This window comes from Cygnus atratus, chromosome 24 (genome assembly GCF_013377495.2).
Source record: "Cygnus atratus isolate AKBS03 ecotype Queensland, Australia chromosome 24, CAtr_DNAZoo_HiC_assembly, whole genome shotgun sequence".
Classification (NCBI taxonomy): domain Eukaryota; kingdom Metazoa; phylum Chordata; class Aves; order Anseriformes; family Anatidae; genus Cygnus; species Cygnus atratus.
The window spans coordinates 6,019,280-6,038,734 of NC_066385.1; the positions used below are offsets into that span (position 1 = coordinate 6,019,280).

The following is a 19,455-nucleotide window of genomic DNA, read 5'->3' on the forward strand; positions in this document are numbered from 1 at the left end:
TTCTTCCCCATTGCTTCTGCATCTTAAAAGCACAGCAATACGAAGCCGGGGTTTAGACCATGTGTCAAACGATCCCCTAAATGCTTGCCACCACCATTTCCCAATGCCCATATCGGCCGTTCCCGCAGCAGAGCTAATGCTTTCACACCGATTTCCCCGTTGTCCCCAGTATCTCTCCCCTCTTTAACACTCTCCAGCAGCCGTTTGCAGACATCGCAGCACCTGCAGCCCAAGTGCCTGCTCCCCACCGAGAGCTCAGCTCCCACAGCCCCTTTGCTGTGGACACAGAGGATTTGTCCCAGCCTTCAGCACAGCTTATTTCTCAGTTTTCCCTGCTCAGCACAATTAGATTTATTCAGTTCGGAAGATCATAGCAATCTGATGCTCGCCAAGTACCACTTTCCCAGCTGGTTTCAACAGCCATGCCACAGAGGCATCATGCAACAGACCTGAGGTGGAAGAAAAGTGGTTTGCCACAAGGAAGAAGGAATTTAGATGAGATCCCCTTTTGCAAAAGCTCTCACCAGCACCGCCTTCTAGTGAGGTAATACAAATGAGGGATGGTAAATCTGAAATGGTGGTGAACTGAGGAACAACCCAGGTTGAGGTAGTGTTGTGGAGAGAGAAGTGCAGGGTTCATCTGTACAGGATTCATCCCCTGCAGTGCCTGTGCTGGCGTATAGTCTGAAACTAGGCATGGATGATGCCAGCTGTGCACAAGAAAAGCCACCACAGAACAAAGGTTGATGGTGGGGCCCCGAGACCCCCAGGTCCGGGCGTTTCTCTGGGATGAAGGCAGACCCCTGGCTGCCAGGCTGATGGGGACAGGCCCCGTTAGCTGCTGCCTCACCTTCCTCTGCTCCATGGTTATGGTCCTATCCCCCCAAAAGCCATTTCCGAGCAGGCACAGCTCTCCTGGTCCTTGTTCCCCTAGGTCACCGCAGGCATCCATCGCTTCCCCCATCGCAGCCGGCTCTTCGCTGGTGCCCAGGGGACGAGGGCAGCTCTGGAGCCAGGGGTGTGCCCCCTGCATCTGGGCACTGCTTCCCCAGCAAAGCTCCAGCAGGCATTCATCAAATCCTTTTGTTCTGCTCCCCTGGGCAGGGAACATCCCACAGGACACATCATCCCAGGGCACAAGCAGTGCTCCTACCATGGGGCAGACAGGTAATTGGATAATTACCAATCAAGCATTCAAACTGGCCCCAAATCCCTGCTTATCTGGCAGCTTGCAGCCCCAGCAGCAAAGCCCTTAGCAGCCTCCTTGGGGAAGAGGCTGGGGCAGCTCTGGGGCCAAGCCAAACAGCCACCCCCTGCAGAACTATCTTGCTCTCCAGGGCGAATCACGTCCTGTCCTCCAGCCACACTGGCTTTTTTTTTTTCCTAACCTCGGTGGATTTCAGCTTTCCCAGGTGTGAGGCACCTCCACCACCACCGACCCTTTTGGCCTGGTGGCCCAAAAGAGAAGCGTCCTCCTGGAAACCTGAAATGGTCTGAGGGCTTTAACACAGCTCCTGGCCCTACCTGCTGGGGGAACCCAACGGAGGGCGCACCCGCAGCCTTCCCAAAGGCCAAAAAAAAAAACCAAAACACTGGAGACCCCAGGGGAAGCAGAAGACACCCAGGGAATCACAGCAAGCAGGGTGCCGAGGAGCATCGCACCACCCCTACACCGCTGGGCTCAGCACCCAGAGAACCTCCCCGGGTGTCCCGCAGCCGGGGGGTGCCCCTAGCCGAGGGGGTCCCCCAAATCGCCCCCAAGCCCCCCAGGAGCATCCCCTGGGTGCGCGGCGCTGCTCAAAGCTCTGCCGCAGCCCCTTTCCCACGCTCCGTCCGGGGAGGGCGCCTCTAGAGGGAGCTGAGCTGAGCCCTGCCCGGCTCCGCTTCTGCATCTATGGTCTGGGGTTGGGTTTCTAATTTTTTTTTTTTTTTCGGTCTCTCTTCTTCTTTTCCCTCCTCCTCCCCGGCCCTGCTCGCTTCCTTCCCCCGCGCCGCGCCGCTGCGCTCCGGGGAGGAGGCAGGAAGGGAGCGGCGGGGATGGGGCAGCTCCCCGGGGGGATGCGTTAGGGCTCCCCGCGACCCCCCCGGCCCCCCTGGACCCCGCCGGGAGCCGGTGAGTAGCGGGGACCCCCCCAGCCTCCACCGGGATGCTCCTTCCCCCGCTCCCCCCGCCCCGGGCCGGGGCTGCTGAGCGCTGCCGGGGCTTGGGGGGGGTTGAAATGCACCGGGGGGACCCTGGGGAGGTGGGAGGGGAACAGAGCCCCAGGGCCTCATCCTGCACCCTCCTGGTGCGGGAGATTTGAACTACACAGAGTAACGCAGTGGGCAGTGATCTCTGGGCCAGGGCTGAAAGGTCTCGCTCCATGTTGAGCGCTGCCCCAAAGAGCAAACGTCGCCTCTTTTGGTGATGTTTTCTCCATTTTTTTTTCTTTTTTCCTCCTCCTCTCTTTTTTTTTTTTTTTTTTTTTCTCCTCCCGTTTCTTCCCTTGTGAGGCCACGACAGTGACAGCCCCCCCGGCACCCCCATGCTGAGCATAGGGTGCTGGGAGGCGTGGGGCAGAGGGGTTTTTCGGGGCCATCGGTGACAAGAGCCGTGCCGTACCATGTTGGGGACCGTGGTGACATCAGGCCAGCTCCGTTCTGAGCCGTGACCTCAGCCCCGGGCATCACACGTGTGGCCCCATGGGCACAGCTGCATGGTTTCCTGCTCAGCACCACCAGGACACGGGGGGTGGCTGCAAGGTCCCCATCCCCGACAGCTGCGGCCGTTGGGCTCGAGGGCTGGGTGGGCACGGGAAAGCACAAAACTGGGCAAATTTCCCCTGTTTGCTCGCTCCGGGGGGGGCTCTGCGCCGAGCGAGCAGGGGTTGGGGTCCTCTGGTCCTGCTGCCACATGCTTTTTGGTGGGATCGCTGCATGGGCTGGGGGCCAGGCATGTGAAATGCTTCTCCCAGGGGACGCTCCGTGCATTTCCTGGAATGGGATTTTCATAACGCATCGGGGGGCTGGGGCTGCACCCCCCCCCCGTTCCTGCGAGTCCCCTGCCCTCCTGCACCCCACAAATCGGCCTCCCACGCTGGGCCGGCCCCGGCATCTCCCTGCTGCCCGGGCACTGTCCTTTGGGAGAAAAGCTGGGAGAAGTTGAGCGATGAGCACGTCCTGGGGGCACTCAGGAAGTGTGTCAGAGGCCTTAGAGCAGAGTGAGAGAGGGTGAAACGAGGAACAGTTGAGGCAAAGGTCTTTTTAGGAGGGAAGCCTGCAGGAAGGCTGATCCTTTGGCACGTGCTCCTTAATAAAGATAAGGCTCCTGTGCCATGTCAGAGGTGTTGCTAAATCCACAGCCCAGGTGCTATCTGCTCCTTTTAACCCTTTGTGGCCTCCTACAAGAGCGAAAAGTCAGAGTGGAGGTGAATTGTCCTCTGGCTGAGTTAGACACCGCTCCTAGTGCCCTGCCGCCTCCCTGTGCCCTTTCCCGAGCCCTGGAGGACCTTCATTTTCTTCTGCCTTGGGCTGTCTTTAAGCGTCTGGGTGTTGTAATCCTCCTTCGCACCCTCCCTGCTCTCTCCTGGCAGAACATTCTCATAACCAAGGGGAATGGGGCAAAGCAAAGGGGCAGCGACCAGGAAGCAGGAGGAACGAGGGCTCTGGGTACCGGAGAGGCTGGGCTGAGGCACTGGCCCCAGCAGAGGCGGGCAGCCAGCTAGCTCAGAAATTCATTTAGTTTGCAGGAGTGGGACTTTTGGGTCCCATCTGGGAGTGGGTTGCAGCCCCTCAGCACACGCAGGGGACGGGGACACGGCCGCCGGTCCCAGATGTGCGCAGGAGGCCTGCGGTGCCCCGCGGTGCGAGAGAAGAAAGCGCTGCAAGAAACTATATTGAGAGGGGAAACTGAAAATGAAAGTTCCTCTACGGCCCCAGTCGCAGCTTGCAACACTCGCTTCCAAAGGCTTTGGCAGACAACAAGTGCGAAGCAACACATGAGTCAGCTGCGGCGCAGGCTCCGGAGTTGGGTGTTCCCCCAGACATCCTTCAGATGGAGCAGTCGGAGCCACATCAGAAATTCACGGTTCTTGGTGGTTGAGGTTTGGGCAGAGGCAGTGGGTCCACGTGAAATACGGCCGGCTGCATCAACAGCCCGTGCTGTAAAAGCTCCGGAGGCGATTAAACTCCGGCTGGACGCGTCCACGACCAGCACCGTGCTCAGCGCAGCCTCGGGCTGCAGCACTGCGAGGCACGGAAGGAATTCCTCCTGCTTTGGTTACCCACAAATGGACAGAGAACTGCTCCCAGTCTGCTCTTGCTTCCCTTTGAAGCCTTCAGATGGGAGGTGGGCTGCGACTTCAGCCTTGCTGAGCGTGCGTCTGCTGCTCCAGGCGCTCGCCGAGCTGCCCGTGCCGCATCCGTCCCTCCTCTGCTCCGCAGTCTGGCTCCCTGCCGCCCCTGGTCCTCAGCATGTTTTCAGCTTTTCCTTGGATGGCGATGTACGAGGTCGGGGAGGAAAAGGGAAATCCTGTCCTCGGAGGCGTGTAGGAAAAAACAGCACCTCCATCTGTGTGTCACCAGGGCTCAGAGTCCCTGGCTGCAGATATGCAAATACGTGAGGGCTTTCGAAGCCAGGCTGATAAACTTTGCATTTCCAGCCCCTCACCCCACCCTGGCTGGATACTGCACTTCACAATCTGTTTTATGATCTCCGTTTTTCTCTTCTGAATAATCAGTGTGAGGCTGTAAGCTTGGCCCAGGTGTTGCACTCCTGAGCTTGATGTAGGTAGTTATTTATCTGCAACCAGCACGTTTTTTTTTCAGTATTTATTTTTGGCCAGAATATGATTTAAACTTTTGGGTGTCAATGTGTCCTCACGAATTTAAAGCTGGTGCAAATCAGAAGAACCTACCAGCTCAGCCCTATAGAAGGCCTGGCCTAGGAACATGTACTGGCATGCTGAACAAAAGGCAAGCCGCCGCCGTGATCTAACCCCGACCTAAGCAGGCGGCCTCACTTCCTTCTCTGCACAAACCGGGGGTGATGTCAGTGTGATGAGCAGGGGGTAAAAGCTGCTGCTGAGAAATTTGCAGAGCCCTAAACACAGGTATGGTTTTAGATTGCTTTTGAAGGTCGGGGGCAGTTGGAACTGGGCATTTGTTAACTTAATAACAACTTGATAACTTAATTTTCTTATTCACAGAGGAGCTGGGAAGACATAAGGAAAGGGAAGTTAGGGCATCTGGATATAGGAAAAGAAAGACTGGCAGAAATTGTGGAAAACAAGCCAGAGGTGCTTGCAAAGGGGAATCGGTGTTGTTGCTGGGGCAGCTGGCTGTGGTCACAGCTTGGTTTGCTCTTGAGCAGTCACGGCCATGGCTTGGGCTGGCTGCAGTGGGGACGCAGTGGCTCAGCACCCGGCAGCCCTGCAACCCTTGGTGCTGGGGTTTTGCTTTCTTCCCAGCTCGAAGCTGCTGCAGGTGATGCTATTGTTTGGGCTGGAGAAGCACTTTCTGGGTCATGGGACAGCCAGTAGGTTTCCAGCAAGGGTGGGGAAGCAGGGTAGGGCACTGGGTGACTTTCCTGTTATGGCATATTACTGTCTGCAAACATCTGGATGGGAAGAAAGGAGAAATCTAGCCAAGGGACTCGGTGTGACCATGAGGGAGCAAGTGCAGGGAAGGGAGGAGCCAGGCTGCTCGTGGAGATAAAAGCAGGCAGTGCTTCTCTGAGCCCTTGGCTCAGCCAAAGGGGCTCCGTGATGCTGACCTGAGAGGTGTGGGAAGGCGCAAGAGGTCTCCAGTGTCACTGCTGATGGGCCATACCCTGGCTCACGTCCTGTCTATCCCCTCTCCAGGTAAAGCTGATCCTCCCCAGCATCTCTGCGATGGCCTCAGGGAACGACGGAGACCCACCGGGGGCCCACGGACGCCAGGGCAGCAATGGGCGCAGGCTGTCACAAGAGCTCAATTCAGGTAAAAAGAGGGGATGTGCTATTCGGGGCTGGGGCAGGAAGCATATTCATTCAGCTGTGGTTTTCTAGTTTGTTTGTTTTTTTCCTGCTGTGTTTCTTTAAAAAGATGATTTTTCATTCTTCCAAGGGCTTTGCAGGGCTGGGATAATAAGTCAGCTCCGTCCATCTCTGCAGAACTGAACTCCTGAGTTTATACACTCAGAGCTTTTGGGAGATGCTTGGCAGTGGGCTGGCACAGTGGGGAGCAAGGGGGCTTGCAAAGCATGCAGCAAACAGTGTGCAGGGAGCTGCTGAGAGCTGGGGTCTGCTGCCAGCTGGGTGCAGGCATGGAGGCTTGGGCGTGGGGTGAATTGCCCCAGCTGGCTGCTCGATGTGCCACAGGTGCTGGGTGTCATTTACTTTCCCTTCCGCCAACACAAGCGAGCGAAAGGTACTTGAGGTTTAAAGCAGGCAGGAGAACGTGCTGTGCCGAGCGCTTTCAGTCGTGCAGCATCAGCTGCCGGACCAAGTCGGGTCCCTGCTGTGTCGGGGTGGCGACGAAAAGTTTGGGGTCAGGAAGGGCAAGGAGCAGTGCGTCCCATTCCCTGTACACCCCAAACCCAGAAGATAGTGTGATTGCATGGCCCGCTGATGAGTGAAACTGGGAACTGGGCCGAAAGGAAGCTGGGAAAAGCCTCGGCTCCCGTTTCGTCCCTGGCTGATAAAATGCCGCTGCACAGCGAGGTGTTCAACACAGGTGACTTCTTAACCTGTTTTGCAGGTGGACTTGTAAATAAGGCTGAGTCACTGCTGCTCTGTCAATACTGGAGATTAGAAGTTATAGCTAACTGTTTATGTATTTGAGTCCAGATCCAGCTCAGAGCTGGTTTATGGGCCTGGTTATGTTGTTCGTATTCTGGTACAGCCCAGGCTCTTCTCCATCTCGGAGTACCATTTGTTCTGGATCCCACATGAACACATTGGAGGAGGGAAAAAAAAAAAAAAAACAACTGTCCTTCCCTTACCAAAGTCTACAAGGCATAAAAATAAATAAATTAGAGCAGTTGTTTACGTATGCTGATTTCCTGTTGAGGCCTATGAGATGCTGATGTGAAAACCTGCGAGAGGATCGGGCCCTGAACTCTAACCACACAGTTTTACAGTCACGCTTCCTGTACGTTTGCAAACACTTACTGGCAGTACTGGCACCTGTCTGCTTCCCAAAAATTGGGGCTCAACCTGGAATTCGGAGGGTCCCTGTGTACCTCTTGGGGAGAAGCCACGTGGACTCAGGTGGCAGCAAAAATGCACAGCTTCCAACAACGCGTGCTATGGGACTACTGGGTGGAAGAAAGCTTTTGTCACCAGCTATTAAGCCTGGTTTTCATTTAGGGCTTGCTTGCCTTTTTTGTTTGTCTTTGGATGCATAGGGAGCGAAGGGATTTCTCTGCTGGTCAGGGATTTGAGTGTTGTCTTGATCCCTTGTTCTACCAGGCCTTGCTTAGGGCAGGGACAAGATGCTGGTGTTTCTATGACGCTGGGTGGCAACCCACACTTCTCATATTTTTAGGGTTTTGCAGATGAAGGCAGGAGCCTTGTGGCAGTGTGTGATGAAGAGGAGGAACAACGTAATTCATGAACAGTCATGCAAAGGGGAGCAAACATTGCAGGAGGGCTGGGAGGCCCAGCACCAACAGTACCGAGCTGAGCTCAGGAAGTGGAGTTCCGAATTCAGAGAATTAACTGGTTAACCTTGCCCTACTTCTTTTCCCATCTGTAAAATGGGGCTGGTGGCACTTCCCTGTTCAGACATATCGCCAGGGTGTGCACACAGCTCTGGGAACGGTTGGGATAACTACACTGAGGGTCAGGTCAGGGGGACGTCCCATGTCAGGGGACATTCCATGGACACGGCTGTCCTCACACCTGCAGGTAGTCGTGCAAAATGCAGTGTAGTTCCCCTGCAGTGAAGAAGGACAAGTCCATGTGATGCAAATACTATCTGTGTGGTCACACTTAGCTCCTGTATGGGCCACATTAGCTGGAATCCCAAAGTGCTTTGCTGAGAAAGGTGTAGGTGCTATATCTGCTTCTACTGCTGGGGAAATGGACAGAGATTTGAAGCAAGGCTCTGCGAGGATGTCTGCTGTGTCAGGGTTGTGCCTGGAAAACCCAGCCATCTGACTCAGAGTTTGCAGTGCTAAACTGGCAACTGTTCTCTTACTCTGATTACCTGGGCTTTCTCATTTGCTTGTGTGCTTAATACTCACCTAACAAACTCAGAGAGGTGTACGGCTTGGTCCCTAGTTGTTTATCTTAGCTGTGGACTTGACATTGCATGCGAAAGAAGTGATGAATTGATAAATAGTTGCTCAGAGATGTTAGTCATGCGTCTGTGAGTAGCTCCATGTCTTCATCTCCAAGACCACCTGCAAAATGAGTAGAAAAAACAGTGACCTGTCTGTTTAAGCCTGGGCTCTCATACTTTCTGTAGAGCGACTGAAACCATTTGAACGTGCTTTTCTTTGCTCTAGTGCCCCTGCAGGTCCCATCTCCAGCACAAACAGACATTGAGTATTGGATTTCCCTGTTGAACTGCATCTCCCATCAATATGAGATTTCCATTTAAAAAAAAAAAAAAAGTCATCCTTCTTATGGCTGCACAGGGGAATAGCCCTGCTCTGGAAGTGCCTTATGGCTCCTTTATTCCTGCCTGAAAAGGATGCTCAAAAAAATCATTTCTAAAAATGTTGGTGGGCCAGAGCTGATGCCCACCCATCTCAGGCATCCCACCGAGCACGGGGCCCTGCCTCCCTTTGCAGTCCCAGAGATCAGCAAATATGGGACGGGTCTCAGCTTGGGCAGCAAAGTACCCGAGCAAAACTTTGCAGCGGCCCCCAGCCCCTGCTGGGGTGGCACCCCCTGAACTAAAGCAGGTTCCTTGATTCCAGTCCAGGATCTGGACCAGAAAATCTCACTTATCAATAGAGAAATTTCAACCCTAAAACCAAGGGCGTTTGCCCAGTAGCTCTGTGTGGTGGCTGTTTGAGGATCTCGCTCCTATTTTGGGTGGGAAGATATTTGCTGTAAAGAGCAGAGCAAGGGGAGTTGCTTTGTGCTGAGCAGACGCCTCTGGGGAAGGCAGTTTTTCATTTACCTGTCTGGAAGCTCTGATCTCAGGTGCAGGATTATGCCAGCACGATGCATTTTTAAGCTGATCAGCCTTTGATCATAGATGTCAGTGCTGATGACAGGCGATAGGTTACACGAGGCGCTGCCTGGCCTGGTGGAAGCTAGCTTCACTCCCTTAATGCAGATTCTGCTCATCCCACACCTGAATTGCAACTGCAACCCCTCGAGGCAAAAACCTCCAGGGACTGTTCTTGGTCCCCCGAGCTGTTTTCTCCCTTGGGATCCAGTCAATGTTTCCCAGTTGGATATCAGTCTCTGTGCAGACAGCTACTGTGGTTATTGCCCATCTCCTGAGCTCAAAAGGGACGCTGCCAGGTTGCATCTGTCACTATTGCAGCCTGTAGCGGGGCTGTTAAGTTCTAATGACATCTGAGGGGTGATTTTGGTGAGGCTGATAGTTTTTACCAGCTGCTCCCCGGGAGATAGGAACAGTGAGAAAGAAAGCAGAATCCAGGCGAGGGGCTGCTCTTGGAGCAGGTCTGGCCTGGGTGCTGGGGACCGAGCACGATGGGGTCACCGCTCTGCAAAAGGGAAGCGGAGCAGAGTCCTCCCCTGCAGCACGGGGTCTGCCTGATGCCGAACCCCCTGATACTGGCCCAGGAGCCCAGAGATGCAGGAGGAGCTCCAGCCTGCTCTGCACTGCTGGTCCTGAGCATCCACGTGGCAAATCCCGATCCAGAGCCTCGTCCTTCCAGTGGGGGACACCCAGAGGTTGTCCCAGTAGGTGCCGCAGGTCAGCATCTGGGAGAAAAAGCGGCACGTCCACCTGTCCTCGAGTTACTAAAAACAGTGCCTGGGATAGTTAAAAGCAGGGATTTTTGGGTACGCTTATTTCCTCTTTTGTTCTTGCAGTTTGTTTACTCTGCCTCTCACTGAAACTGTGACTCAGTCAGTTTCGTTTTCTGGTTACTGCTCCCTGCTTGGCTCCTAGTAAGGTGGGATTTGTTTACCGCCAAATAAACCTGCTCCTGCAAAACAAAAAACAGTCCCCTGAAAACACAGCCACCGGGGCTTGTCACTTCCCTTCACCTTTATTTACGCAGCCCAAGTTCCGTGTAACCCAAGTCTCCGCACGACAGGTCCTCTGCTGTCCCTGCACCACCCTACCCAGGGCTGGGTCCATCTCCCTGGGGCTGTGCAGGTGCTGTGGAGATGTCACCATCCCGTAGCATCGCTGTGTTGGGAATGCAAGTGGCCAGAAAACTGTGCGCCCAGGCTGGTGGGTGGATGTGCCGGGATGCCGGGGCCGGGTTTTGGCTGGGTTTGCTGCAACAAGGTGCCCTGCTTGCTGCTGCAGGTCTGCCTGATGGTCATGTGCTCCCAGTGCATCTTGAAAGCCGTCACCTAAAGCCACAGGTCTGTGGGGTCTTGCTGTCCTGCTGCTCCTTTAACTGTGCCCAGTGCTTTGCACCTCATTTAATGTCTGTGAATCTGTGGTGTGCACGTGGTATTTCTGTCCCTTACATTTTGTGGATGTGCTTGTGGTATTTCGGTCCCCTACAGGTTTTGCAGATGTGCCCGTGGTATTTCAGTCCCCTATAGATTTTGCGGATGTGTCCATGGTATTTTGGTCCCCTACAGATTTTGTGGATGTGCCCGTGGTATTTCTGTCCCCTACAGATTTTGCATCTTAGAAAAGAAATTGGGAAGAAGGGCATTAACTGGACTTTAGAGCCGATTCCCCCAAATCCTGGGCTGCTAAACCAGTGCTGTAAGCCTGAGTGTTTCTCCAGTCAGAATACATTCCCCGGGCTAGCTGAAACCAAGCTCTAATCGGAGACACCCCGTGACTGACCGGGTACTTTCCCCAGGAGCTATGCAGTGCGTGAGATAAGGTATCGGTCACCATGGTACCTTTGGACTGGGATGCCTACTGGGGGCTCCCTGCTCCAGGTCCCAGCCGCGGCCAGACCCTTTCCCATCCCCAAGCAGCACAGGGAGGTGCTTCCCTCTGCTCAAAGGATCTGCTCCCGTGCCCCACGTGTGGTTCTTGAGCCCGAGCAGCATCCAGACGGGCGCAGGTTTGCCGCCACCGCTCGCTCCTGACTCATTTCCTGTCTGAGCTCGGTTTTCGCGCGCGCGCTGTCGGAGCCGGTGACGTGACTGCCTGGGTGCCTGCCCCCGCTGAACCCCGAATACCTGGCGTGCCAAACCCTGCTTGTTTACGAGAGCGAGGGAAGGAAGCTGCGGCACCCAAACCCAGCAGCAGCCCCGGCTCACAGCCCAGAGCCTCGCCGTGCCCAGGGCTCGTTGCCTCCACGTGGGTTCATTACCAAAGTGCAGGGCCTGGGGGTCCGCACACAGCTGTGTTCAGACCCATCGCTGGGCTGTTTGTCTGCTTGCCAGTGCAAGATAAGGAGCCACCTTTTTGGTTTATGGTTTCTGATTTAGTCCAAAAACTCATCTTTCTGTTCCTGCCGGCAGCCCATGCACAAGGCGCAAACCCCCCCCTGGCCTCGTCGCTGATGGGCGTAGGTGAGACTGGCAGTGAGCGAATGAATCAGCCGAATTTATATCAGTTATTCCAAATTACTATCAGTTATTCCAAAATGACCAGTTTAACCTTTGGTCACTGTGTCATTGCTGATGCCACACGAGGGCACGATCATGGGTGGCATTTAAATAGAAATAACCCTGGGTTGTTTGCTGAGGGAGGCTTTTCTGCACTGATTGAACTTTGCTGCCTCTTGGGGTTTGGGTCCAGGATTCCTGAATTTGTCTGTGCTGAGCGGTTCCCTTACAGAGAGGTGCTGCCATGTGGGGAGAGCTTGAACATCAGCAATGTGTGTGGTGACAGTCCTGTGTCTGGCCAAAAAAAATGATCTAAATGCGGGCCCGTGCCCCTCCAAGAAACAAGTCTGGCTTCGAAATGAGCTTTCTGAGAACTGATCCATGTTGGATTGCTTTAGTGTTACTTTCTGCTGTTCACTTACGGCTGTGAACCCCAACCAGTCCCCTGCAACTGCAAGGGAAGAGGCAAACTTGGCTGCGTTTGTCACGTCCTGGGGGCTCCTGAAATGCTGTGCAGGCCCCTGGCAGAGGGCTCGGCTGGCTGCTGAGGGCAGTGACCGCCCGAAATGCGAGCACCATTTGGGTGTTCACCCAAGGGAGAGGAGCTGGGGATGAGACTTGGGGCTGCAGGGTGAGGGGAAGGATGCAGACTGCAATGGGAGGGCACCACCAAGGATGCATGTGGAGGGAGGAGACGTTTGAGCAGGCCAGCACAAATTCAGGCTGGAAAAGAAGGTGCGATCCCTTTCCAACTTGGGGAAAGCGAGCAGATGAGCTGCCCCCTCGACTTTTCTTCCCCTTGTCTCTCTCAGAAGACCAGGTGGTTCAGGAGACCGAGGAGGTGTTTCGGAGCTACGCCTTCTACCGCTACCAACAGGAGAGAGAAGAGAGCGGGGAAGAAGTGCCCTTGGACCCGGAGATTGCGGAGATCCAGCAAGAGCTGGGCAGGTAAAACTCAAGCACCAAGCGCACGCACATCCCTCTACCCTGCCCTAGGCCAGGCTCTGTTACAGACCTGCTACTGGTCTTACTGGGAAGCCTGGCCTGCCTGTAATGCCATTTTTCCCGTGGGCAGCACCGGGAGCCTGGTGGGGAGGCGCCTGGCCATCATCGGCGATGACATTAACAAGCGGTACGACGCCGAGTTTCGCTACATGCTGAAATCCTTGCAGCCCACCAAGGAGAACGCCTACGAGTACTTCACCACAATCGCCTCCAGGTAAGGCACCAGCTCCCTCGGTGTGGGCAGGATGGCTTTTCCTGGAGGAGGCGAGGGATGGAAAGGTCCCGCTGGGTGCAGTGTAGCCCAGTGAGGCCTTGCCCCCAGCCCAGAACAGCCGCCCCCCCTGCAGCACACAGACTCTGTCGGTTCAGGCTCCATCCACGTCCCTGCCTTGAGCTTTGTCCAAGCTCACCGTTACGGTTCCTGCATTTTCTGCCTCTTTTCTTGCTCCTGCTGGCACAGTCTTCACACGTTGCCCCCTCGGCCGTGCAGCGGCGGTCCTTGCTCAAGCTGTCTGGAGGCAGAAAGTCTGGGGAAAGTGGCTGGGAAGTGGGGCCAAGCAAACGTCCCAACTCCCATTCAGGTGACCAGCCCAGGACCAAGGCATAGCTGCTGCTGGTCCCAGCACCGCCTGGCTGGTGGCTGGAAGTCCTGGAGGGCCGGGCTTTTTGGGGGCATAAAGCAAACACAGCCCTGGGGAAGGGCAGGCACTCGCTGCCTATGGTGGTGCCCGCTTGGAGCAGGATGGGGCTGGCTCAGGACGTTGGGATGCCCCAAAAGCCTGCAGCTGTCCGATGCAGGTGATGCGTGCCCAGCTTTCCACTTCAAGCACAGCAACAGGGTGAGGACTGAGATGCAAACACCTGTATAACTTTTTGCCCTGACTGCACCAGGTGCAGGCTCGTGTCTGTGTCCTGAGCCACCTTACTCCGCAGCATTACGCCGGCTCCACCGAGGTGGTCGCGGATGCTCCAACTGTGCCTTGAGGGGCTAAGTCCTCACCCCTCTCCCTGCATTTTGTCCATAAGAAAACCAAGACCCCGTGCACATTTAAGGGTTTGCCCAGGGTCCTGCAGAAGATTCCTGGCAGGGGTTTTCTGGGTCCTGGCCCCGGGATCTGGCAGCTCCCGTGGTGCAGACCTGTCCCCGCGCACCCTCCGCTCGGTGTGTGTTGTCTAACTGCCTCTCTTCTGTCCTCTTCCTGCTCCCCTCTCCTTGGGAAGCCAAGCTGCGCTGTTTTCACCGCTTTGCCACCCTGAGGCGGTTAACGCACCGCAAACAGGTAAATTAAACTCTGTCCCCCTCTCTGCGCTACCTGTGTCTTCGTGGTTCCTTCCCTCGCCCTCTGCGACCGGCTCTGCGGAGAGGAGAGCTCCCTTCAGCTGTGCAGGGACAGCTGGGGCAGCACCAGGTTAAAATGCAGCGCTTACTTTTCTTTTTCCCCTTTTTATATTTTTATTTTTGGTTTTATTTTTCTTTTCCTACTTGCTTACCTTGCTGGAAACCAAGAAAAAAAGCCTTCAAAAAGCAGTCTGGGTAAATCAGTGCCAAACCTGCACACGGCAGATTTGTGCCCACAGCAGCTGAAACTGGGATCAGGAACACTAGGACACAACTTAGATGTATTTTGGAGCCCCCCCAGCCCTTGGGAGCCTCAGCAGAAGGCAAGATCAGCTGTAGGTCTAGGAGGGGTTTGTGCACGAAAAGGGAAAATCCTGTTCCTTCTGCCCTAGATCTGCTTAAACTTCCTTACCTCCGGGTGTGATCCCCCAGGCAGGGGATGCTGAGGGGCACTTGGGCTGCAGTTCTTACTCCCAGCTGCACGTGCAGCAGCTTCGGAGCTTGCTGCAGCCTACAGCCTGGTAGCTTAAAGTGGGAACTGCTCCAGCTTGCCGGGGTTAACACCCTGGCTTCTGAAAACCCAGGTAGCTCAGGAGCTTCTTCACAGGCAGCTGGCGTGCCCTTGTATTTGGGTGCAGACCTGAGGGAACGATGGAATGGGCAGGAGGGTGGCAGGACAGCCACAGCCATCCCAAGGATTCCACCCCAGCAATTCAGAGCCTTTAGCTGTGTGCGCAGGATTTGGAAACTTCTTTTTTTTTCCTATGACATCCCTAACCCACCTGGCTGAGGCAAACAGTGTCTGTGGCCGAGGCTGTGGTTGCTCTGCTCCAAAAGCACGTCAGGTTATCGAGGTCTGCGTGTTGCTTGGCCACAAAATCACTGCTTTGCCCGGACGGCAGGGATGCGCCTCGAGGACTAGGGAGGCAAGCCTGCCTCAGCAGAGTTTTTGGGGGTGAGTTAACCAAACCCATCGGCTTCGTTTCAGCCTGTTCGAAAGCGGCATTAACTGGGGCCGGGTGATCGCATTGCTGGCCTTCGGCTACTGCATGGCCATCCACGTCTACCAGCACGGCATAACGGGCTTCCTCCGCCGCATCGCCCGCTACGTGACGGAGTTCATGCTGCGCAACCGCATCGCCCAGTGGATCGCCCAGCAGGGAGGATGGGTGAGCCAGCGGGGCCACGGCTTGTGCCCCGGGGGATTTGGGGGGCGAGGGGAGGCTGATGGGCTCTGTAGAGATGCAGCTGAGGTTGGTGGGGCCGGCAGCGTGGGGCAGAGCAGGAGGCCGGCCCAGGCAGGGTGCAGGCAGGTCTAAAGCCCCCTGCTAACTCTCTGTTTCCCGTCAGGTGGCTGCACTCGATCTGGACAATGTTTACATGAAGTACATGCTGGCGGTGGTGGCCCTGGTGATGGTGGGGCATTTAGTGGTACGACGCTTCTTCAGGCCCTGACCGACGTGGGGGCAGAGGCTGAGGGGTCTGGCCAAGCTCTCTCTCAAACCTCTATCCTGCATTGACGTCTCCCAGGAGAGGGGGGGGGATTTGAGAAACCTCCAGGGGGGGAGAGAGCGCAGCTTGGACCCATGACCCTCCCGCTGCAGGATGCGGGGTCTCTGCCACCCACGGCGATGCCACCAGGAGCTACAGAGAGAGGCAGCAGGGGGGAAGGTTTGACTTTGGCTGCTTTAAGCCTCACTGTGCTGAGGACAGAGCATCACCGTGACCCCAGTAGCCCGCAAAAGGGAGGCAGGAGAACAGGCTCCTCTGGAGGAACAAAAGCATTGTCGCGATAACGCCGGCGTGGGCGTACGTGTGCATGTGTCTCATGTCTCGTCCACTCTGTGCTGTTCCTAAGACACTCCATGGGGTAGGCGCAGAGCTCCCCCATTGCTGCTGGCTCTAGCCCAGACCTGCATTCGAAGAGGGATTCCAGCCTCGGTTGCTCCGAGCATTGGTTATAAGCCCCTGGAGGGGTGAGCCAGCATTAGAAAGCCATGTGGTGCTTGCTTTCACCTTCCCCTGCTCCTGAGCCCGAATACTTGAGCTTTCCCTTTCCTTTTAGCAAGCAGCCCCTACCCGTTTTTATAGGAACACGGTGACAGGAGCACAACCTGTTATCTGACAATCGATGGCAGCAGCTGGCAGTGCTGGCATGAGCAGACTTTCCCTGCCCCAGCCCAGACCCCAAACCTGCAGCATCCCATGGCCGATGCTGGTCCCAGGGCCGCAGTCATACCTCGCTGCCTGCACCCCAGCCCTCACAGGAGTTCAGACAGCACGTGCCAGCAGGCCTTGGGAAGCAGCAGGTTTCCAAACACTAAAAAGCTGTGGGGTGGTGACTCAGGGGTGTGCAGGCAGCCTGCCCTCCCTCCAGTCTGCTGGCTGCTTCCATCCAGCACACTGGCACGTGAGCAGCCCCAGTACGACCAGTTGGTCCCCTTACTCTCAGTGGGAGGCACTGGTTGCATCTCTTCCCTGCACGGGCTCTTTGATGTGTCCTCTTTGAGCCAGGGCTGCCACATCAGGGCTGCGGGGACAGTAGGGCACAGCACGCTGCCCCGGCAACCCATGGCTTTTTCAGCAAAGGATTTGACCTTGTTCTTGACTAATGCTTGAACATGAGTTTTGGGGGAGGCAGGGACGCAAGCAGGCACCGCTCAATCTCCGATCTTTCTGACTTTTACAAAGTAGGGAGAGCATCCCAGTGTGGATTGCACGGTTTAGCTCTGTCTGCTCTTTTTAATCCAGGTGACTCTGTAAGTCTTGAAACTGTGACTGGCCCTGTCTGAGCCATTCCAGCATCACCGAGCTCCTAGAGCAGCTCAGCCAGCTGGGGGAGGGAGCCAGGGGGACCTCGGAGGTAGGAAATGAGCCGTGGACCCGTGCCTGAGCTCCTCTCCTGTCACAGAGGGACCCCTGGGCTGGAGCAGCACCAGAGGTGTAAGCAGCCTGAGCCTGCTGCCCACTGGGACCACCCCACGATGGCTGGACCTTGCCTGGCTTTGCTGCTGCAAAACAGGCTGGGGGACCACGACTGCCCTTGCTCGGGCTCATCCCCTTGGCAGGGGGGTCACCATGGCAGGGCAGAGCCCAGCTCACCCGCAGCCCTGCCTGGGGTCACCACGGTGGGCAAACTGGGGACAGAGAGAGCAGCCCTTCTGCCCCACCATACCAAAGGTGTTCCTGGCAGACACCTGGCTGTCGTGTTTTTAAAAACCTTCCTCTATCACCTCGCCATGTCATTAATTCTTACCTTTGTCTTCAGGTGGATTTTTTCCTCAATGTCTCTCCCTTGGGACTACGTGTCCTGTCAAAGCACAGACAGAGGACACCTGGCAGCCTTCCTCCTTGCAGCTTAGCAGGACCAGCCATAATTTTGTATCACTTATGTCCCTCACGTTCCTTTTTTTTTTAAAACGAAAGAATAGCAAACTCTTTGGCCTCTCTCCATATCCGTCTTTCTGTGCCCATCATTTTCTGCAGCATCCCAATCCCTGGTGGAGTGTCCTGGACTGTACTCCCTAAAAAGGCATTAAAATATTTGCTATAATATTCCTCTGCTATATATCTGTTTGGGTTGCTTTCTTTGTAACACTTATGTGCTGAGCAGCACAAGCCTGCAGTGGATTGTCTGTGCCCAGGTTTTGCAGCTGTGCTGATGCTCTGTGAGCAGCTTGACAACCGCCCCCCCCCCCCCCCCCGTAGTTTATCTGTCCCCTCACAAGTGCACTTCTTTGCATTTATCCACACACAGCTTCATTTACCATCCTGCCACCTGTTCAACTGTCTTGAGCAGATCTCGAGATTTCCTGACTCTTCTCTGGCACAAACCACTCTGAACAACCTAGTGTTATCATCTGCAGTTTCCTCTCCCCCCAGCTTACCTTCTTTTTCTGGGTGAAAACACCACCAGATGGAGCTTTTTTGCCACAGTGAAAATGAACTGCTAATTGTTATTTTCCTTTTCTCTTAATCAGTCACATTATTGATCTGCCACGGTCCTCTAGTTGTCTGATTTGGTTATGTCTCCAGCAGGACTTTTTCCAGAGGGCCTTGGAAAGAAAACAGTACATCAACTTTTATTCACTACTTTACTGACACACTCCAAGAACTCTAACAGATTGGAGTACTTCTGCTAGTACAGAAATCATGCTGCTTGTAATTTATTCTCATCTTCCAGAGAAGGGGTTTCACCTTGCAAACCAAATTCAGATGTAAGGCCATTTAAATAAAGGCAATTTTTCAGCTTTATGGTAGATGATCAAGCCTTGGTAAAGTCTGTGATACCAGGACTGAGAAGGGAACTTTTAACATAGGTGCTGTACAAAGGGAAGTTTCCGTTTTAGCCATTTTCTCAGGGGATTTGCAGGGAGGATTGTCTCAGGGTATCAGCACGTTGTCTCACTCTGCTCTCACCTCTCCCAGCTTTCCTGGCACCATGGCTGAGCAGAGACAGGCTCGAAGTGGGAACGTGAATGGGTGGCTGCTCTGTAGTACTGCATCCCGTCACTGGATGGCCACAGCACTGCAGCCACAGCCACCTGGGTGCTGAACTCCCACGGGGGGAAAATCCTGCTTCCAGGCCCCCCTCTTTGGCCGGGTGACCGGTGGTTTGTGCCCCCAGAGCTGCGCCACACACCAGGCCCTGGCACGCAGCAGGGGCAGGCATGGCTGGGCCGGGGCCTGACTGCTGCTGGGGGCAGGATGGGCTGGGGCTGCTGGACCCAAGGCAGAATAAGGCGAGAAGGCTTTGTCCTCCCCAGCAGATGATGCTCTTTGCAGGGCCGGTGGGCCATCTGAAGAGCCGCAGCAGGAATCTACCTCAAAGCCCCACAAAGCAGAGTTCAGGGAAGGGCCTGGCCAAGGCACCGCAGGGTACCTAGGCTACATGCAGGCAGCTTTAGCTCAGGCTGGCAGTGCCAGGAGCCCTTTTTACCAAAAAGTGCGTCCCTACTACGGAAGTAAGAGCTCTAAGGAAAAAATAAAAATAAAAACCTCAGAATAACCCCAAACGTTCCCTGAAAGGCTGAATCAATTGGTTCCTTCTGGGGGGATAAAGACCTGATCAATATTTTAAAGCAGTGTAAGCTGTGTTTAAACAGCAACCCAGCCATGTGTGATACCCTGTATGAAAAGAAGCCCACGTAATGCACTGGATAGCAGGCTCTCCCTGTTGTCACCTTCCTAGCCACTATGGTGCTATCGGGGCATGGCTGCCCCCAAAGCTTTGTTTTCTTCCCCGGTGAGCAAGGGAAGCAGGGAGGGGAAACCCTCAGCTGGAAAAAAAAGGCTCAGCTCTGGCCACTCACAAGGAGGGGATTGTTCGCTGGCTCAAACAGGTGGGAAGGAAAGTTTCAGCCCCTCTCAAAGATACCTGAATCACTGCAGGGTTTGGTGGTGACATGGCAGCTGGAGCAGATGTGGCATTTGTCTAGCAGTGACCCAAGCTAGGGCTGTATTTCGGGAAGG

At 55.2% G+C, this 19,455-nt stretch overlaps 1 protein-coding gene across 1 annotated transcript; it reads left to right on the forward strand.

Annotated features, from left to right (window-relative positions):
- The first annotated feature begins 1,154 nt into the window (after positions 1-1,154).
- Positions 1,155-18,980, forward strand: BAK1 (BCL2 antagonist/killer 1). The gene is made up of 7 exons (XM_035569156.2): positions 1,155-1,167; positions 1,950-2,113; positions 5,841-5,958; positions 12,452-12,587; positions 12,715-12,858; positions 14,972-15,152; positions 15,334-18,980. Exons 1-7 carry the CDS (start codon positions 1,155-1,157, stop codon positions 15,436-15,438), a joined length of 861 nt encoding a protein of 286 aa, XP_035425049.2. The 3' UTR covers positions 15,439-18,980.
- The last annotated feature ends 475 nt before the right edge of the window (positions 18,981-19,455 follow it).

What these genes read in the sequence shown, in the direction of transcription:
- BAK1 (XM_035569156.2), top strand. An exon ending in ATCCAGCAAGAGCTGGGCAG is followed by an intron (nt 12,588 to 12,714) that starts GTAAAACTCAAG and finishes TCCCGTGGGCAG; the next exon opens with CACCGGGAGCCTGGTGGGGA. An exon ending in TTCACCACAATCGCCTCCAG is followed by an intron (nt 12,859 to 14,971) that starts GTAAGGCACCAG and finishes GCTTCGTTTCAG; the next exon opens with CCTGTTCGAAAGCGGCATTA.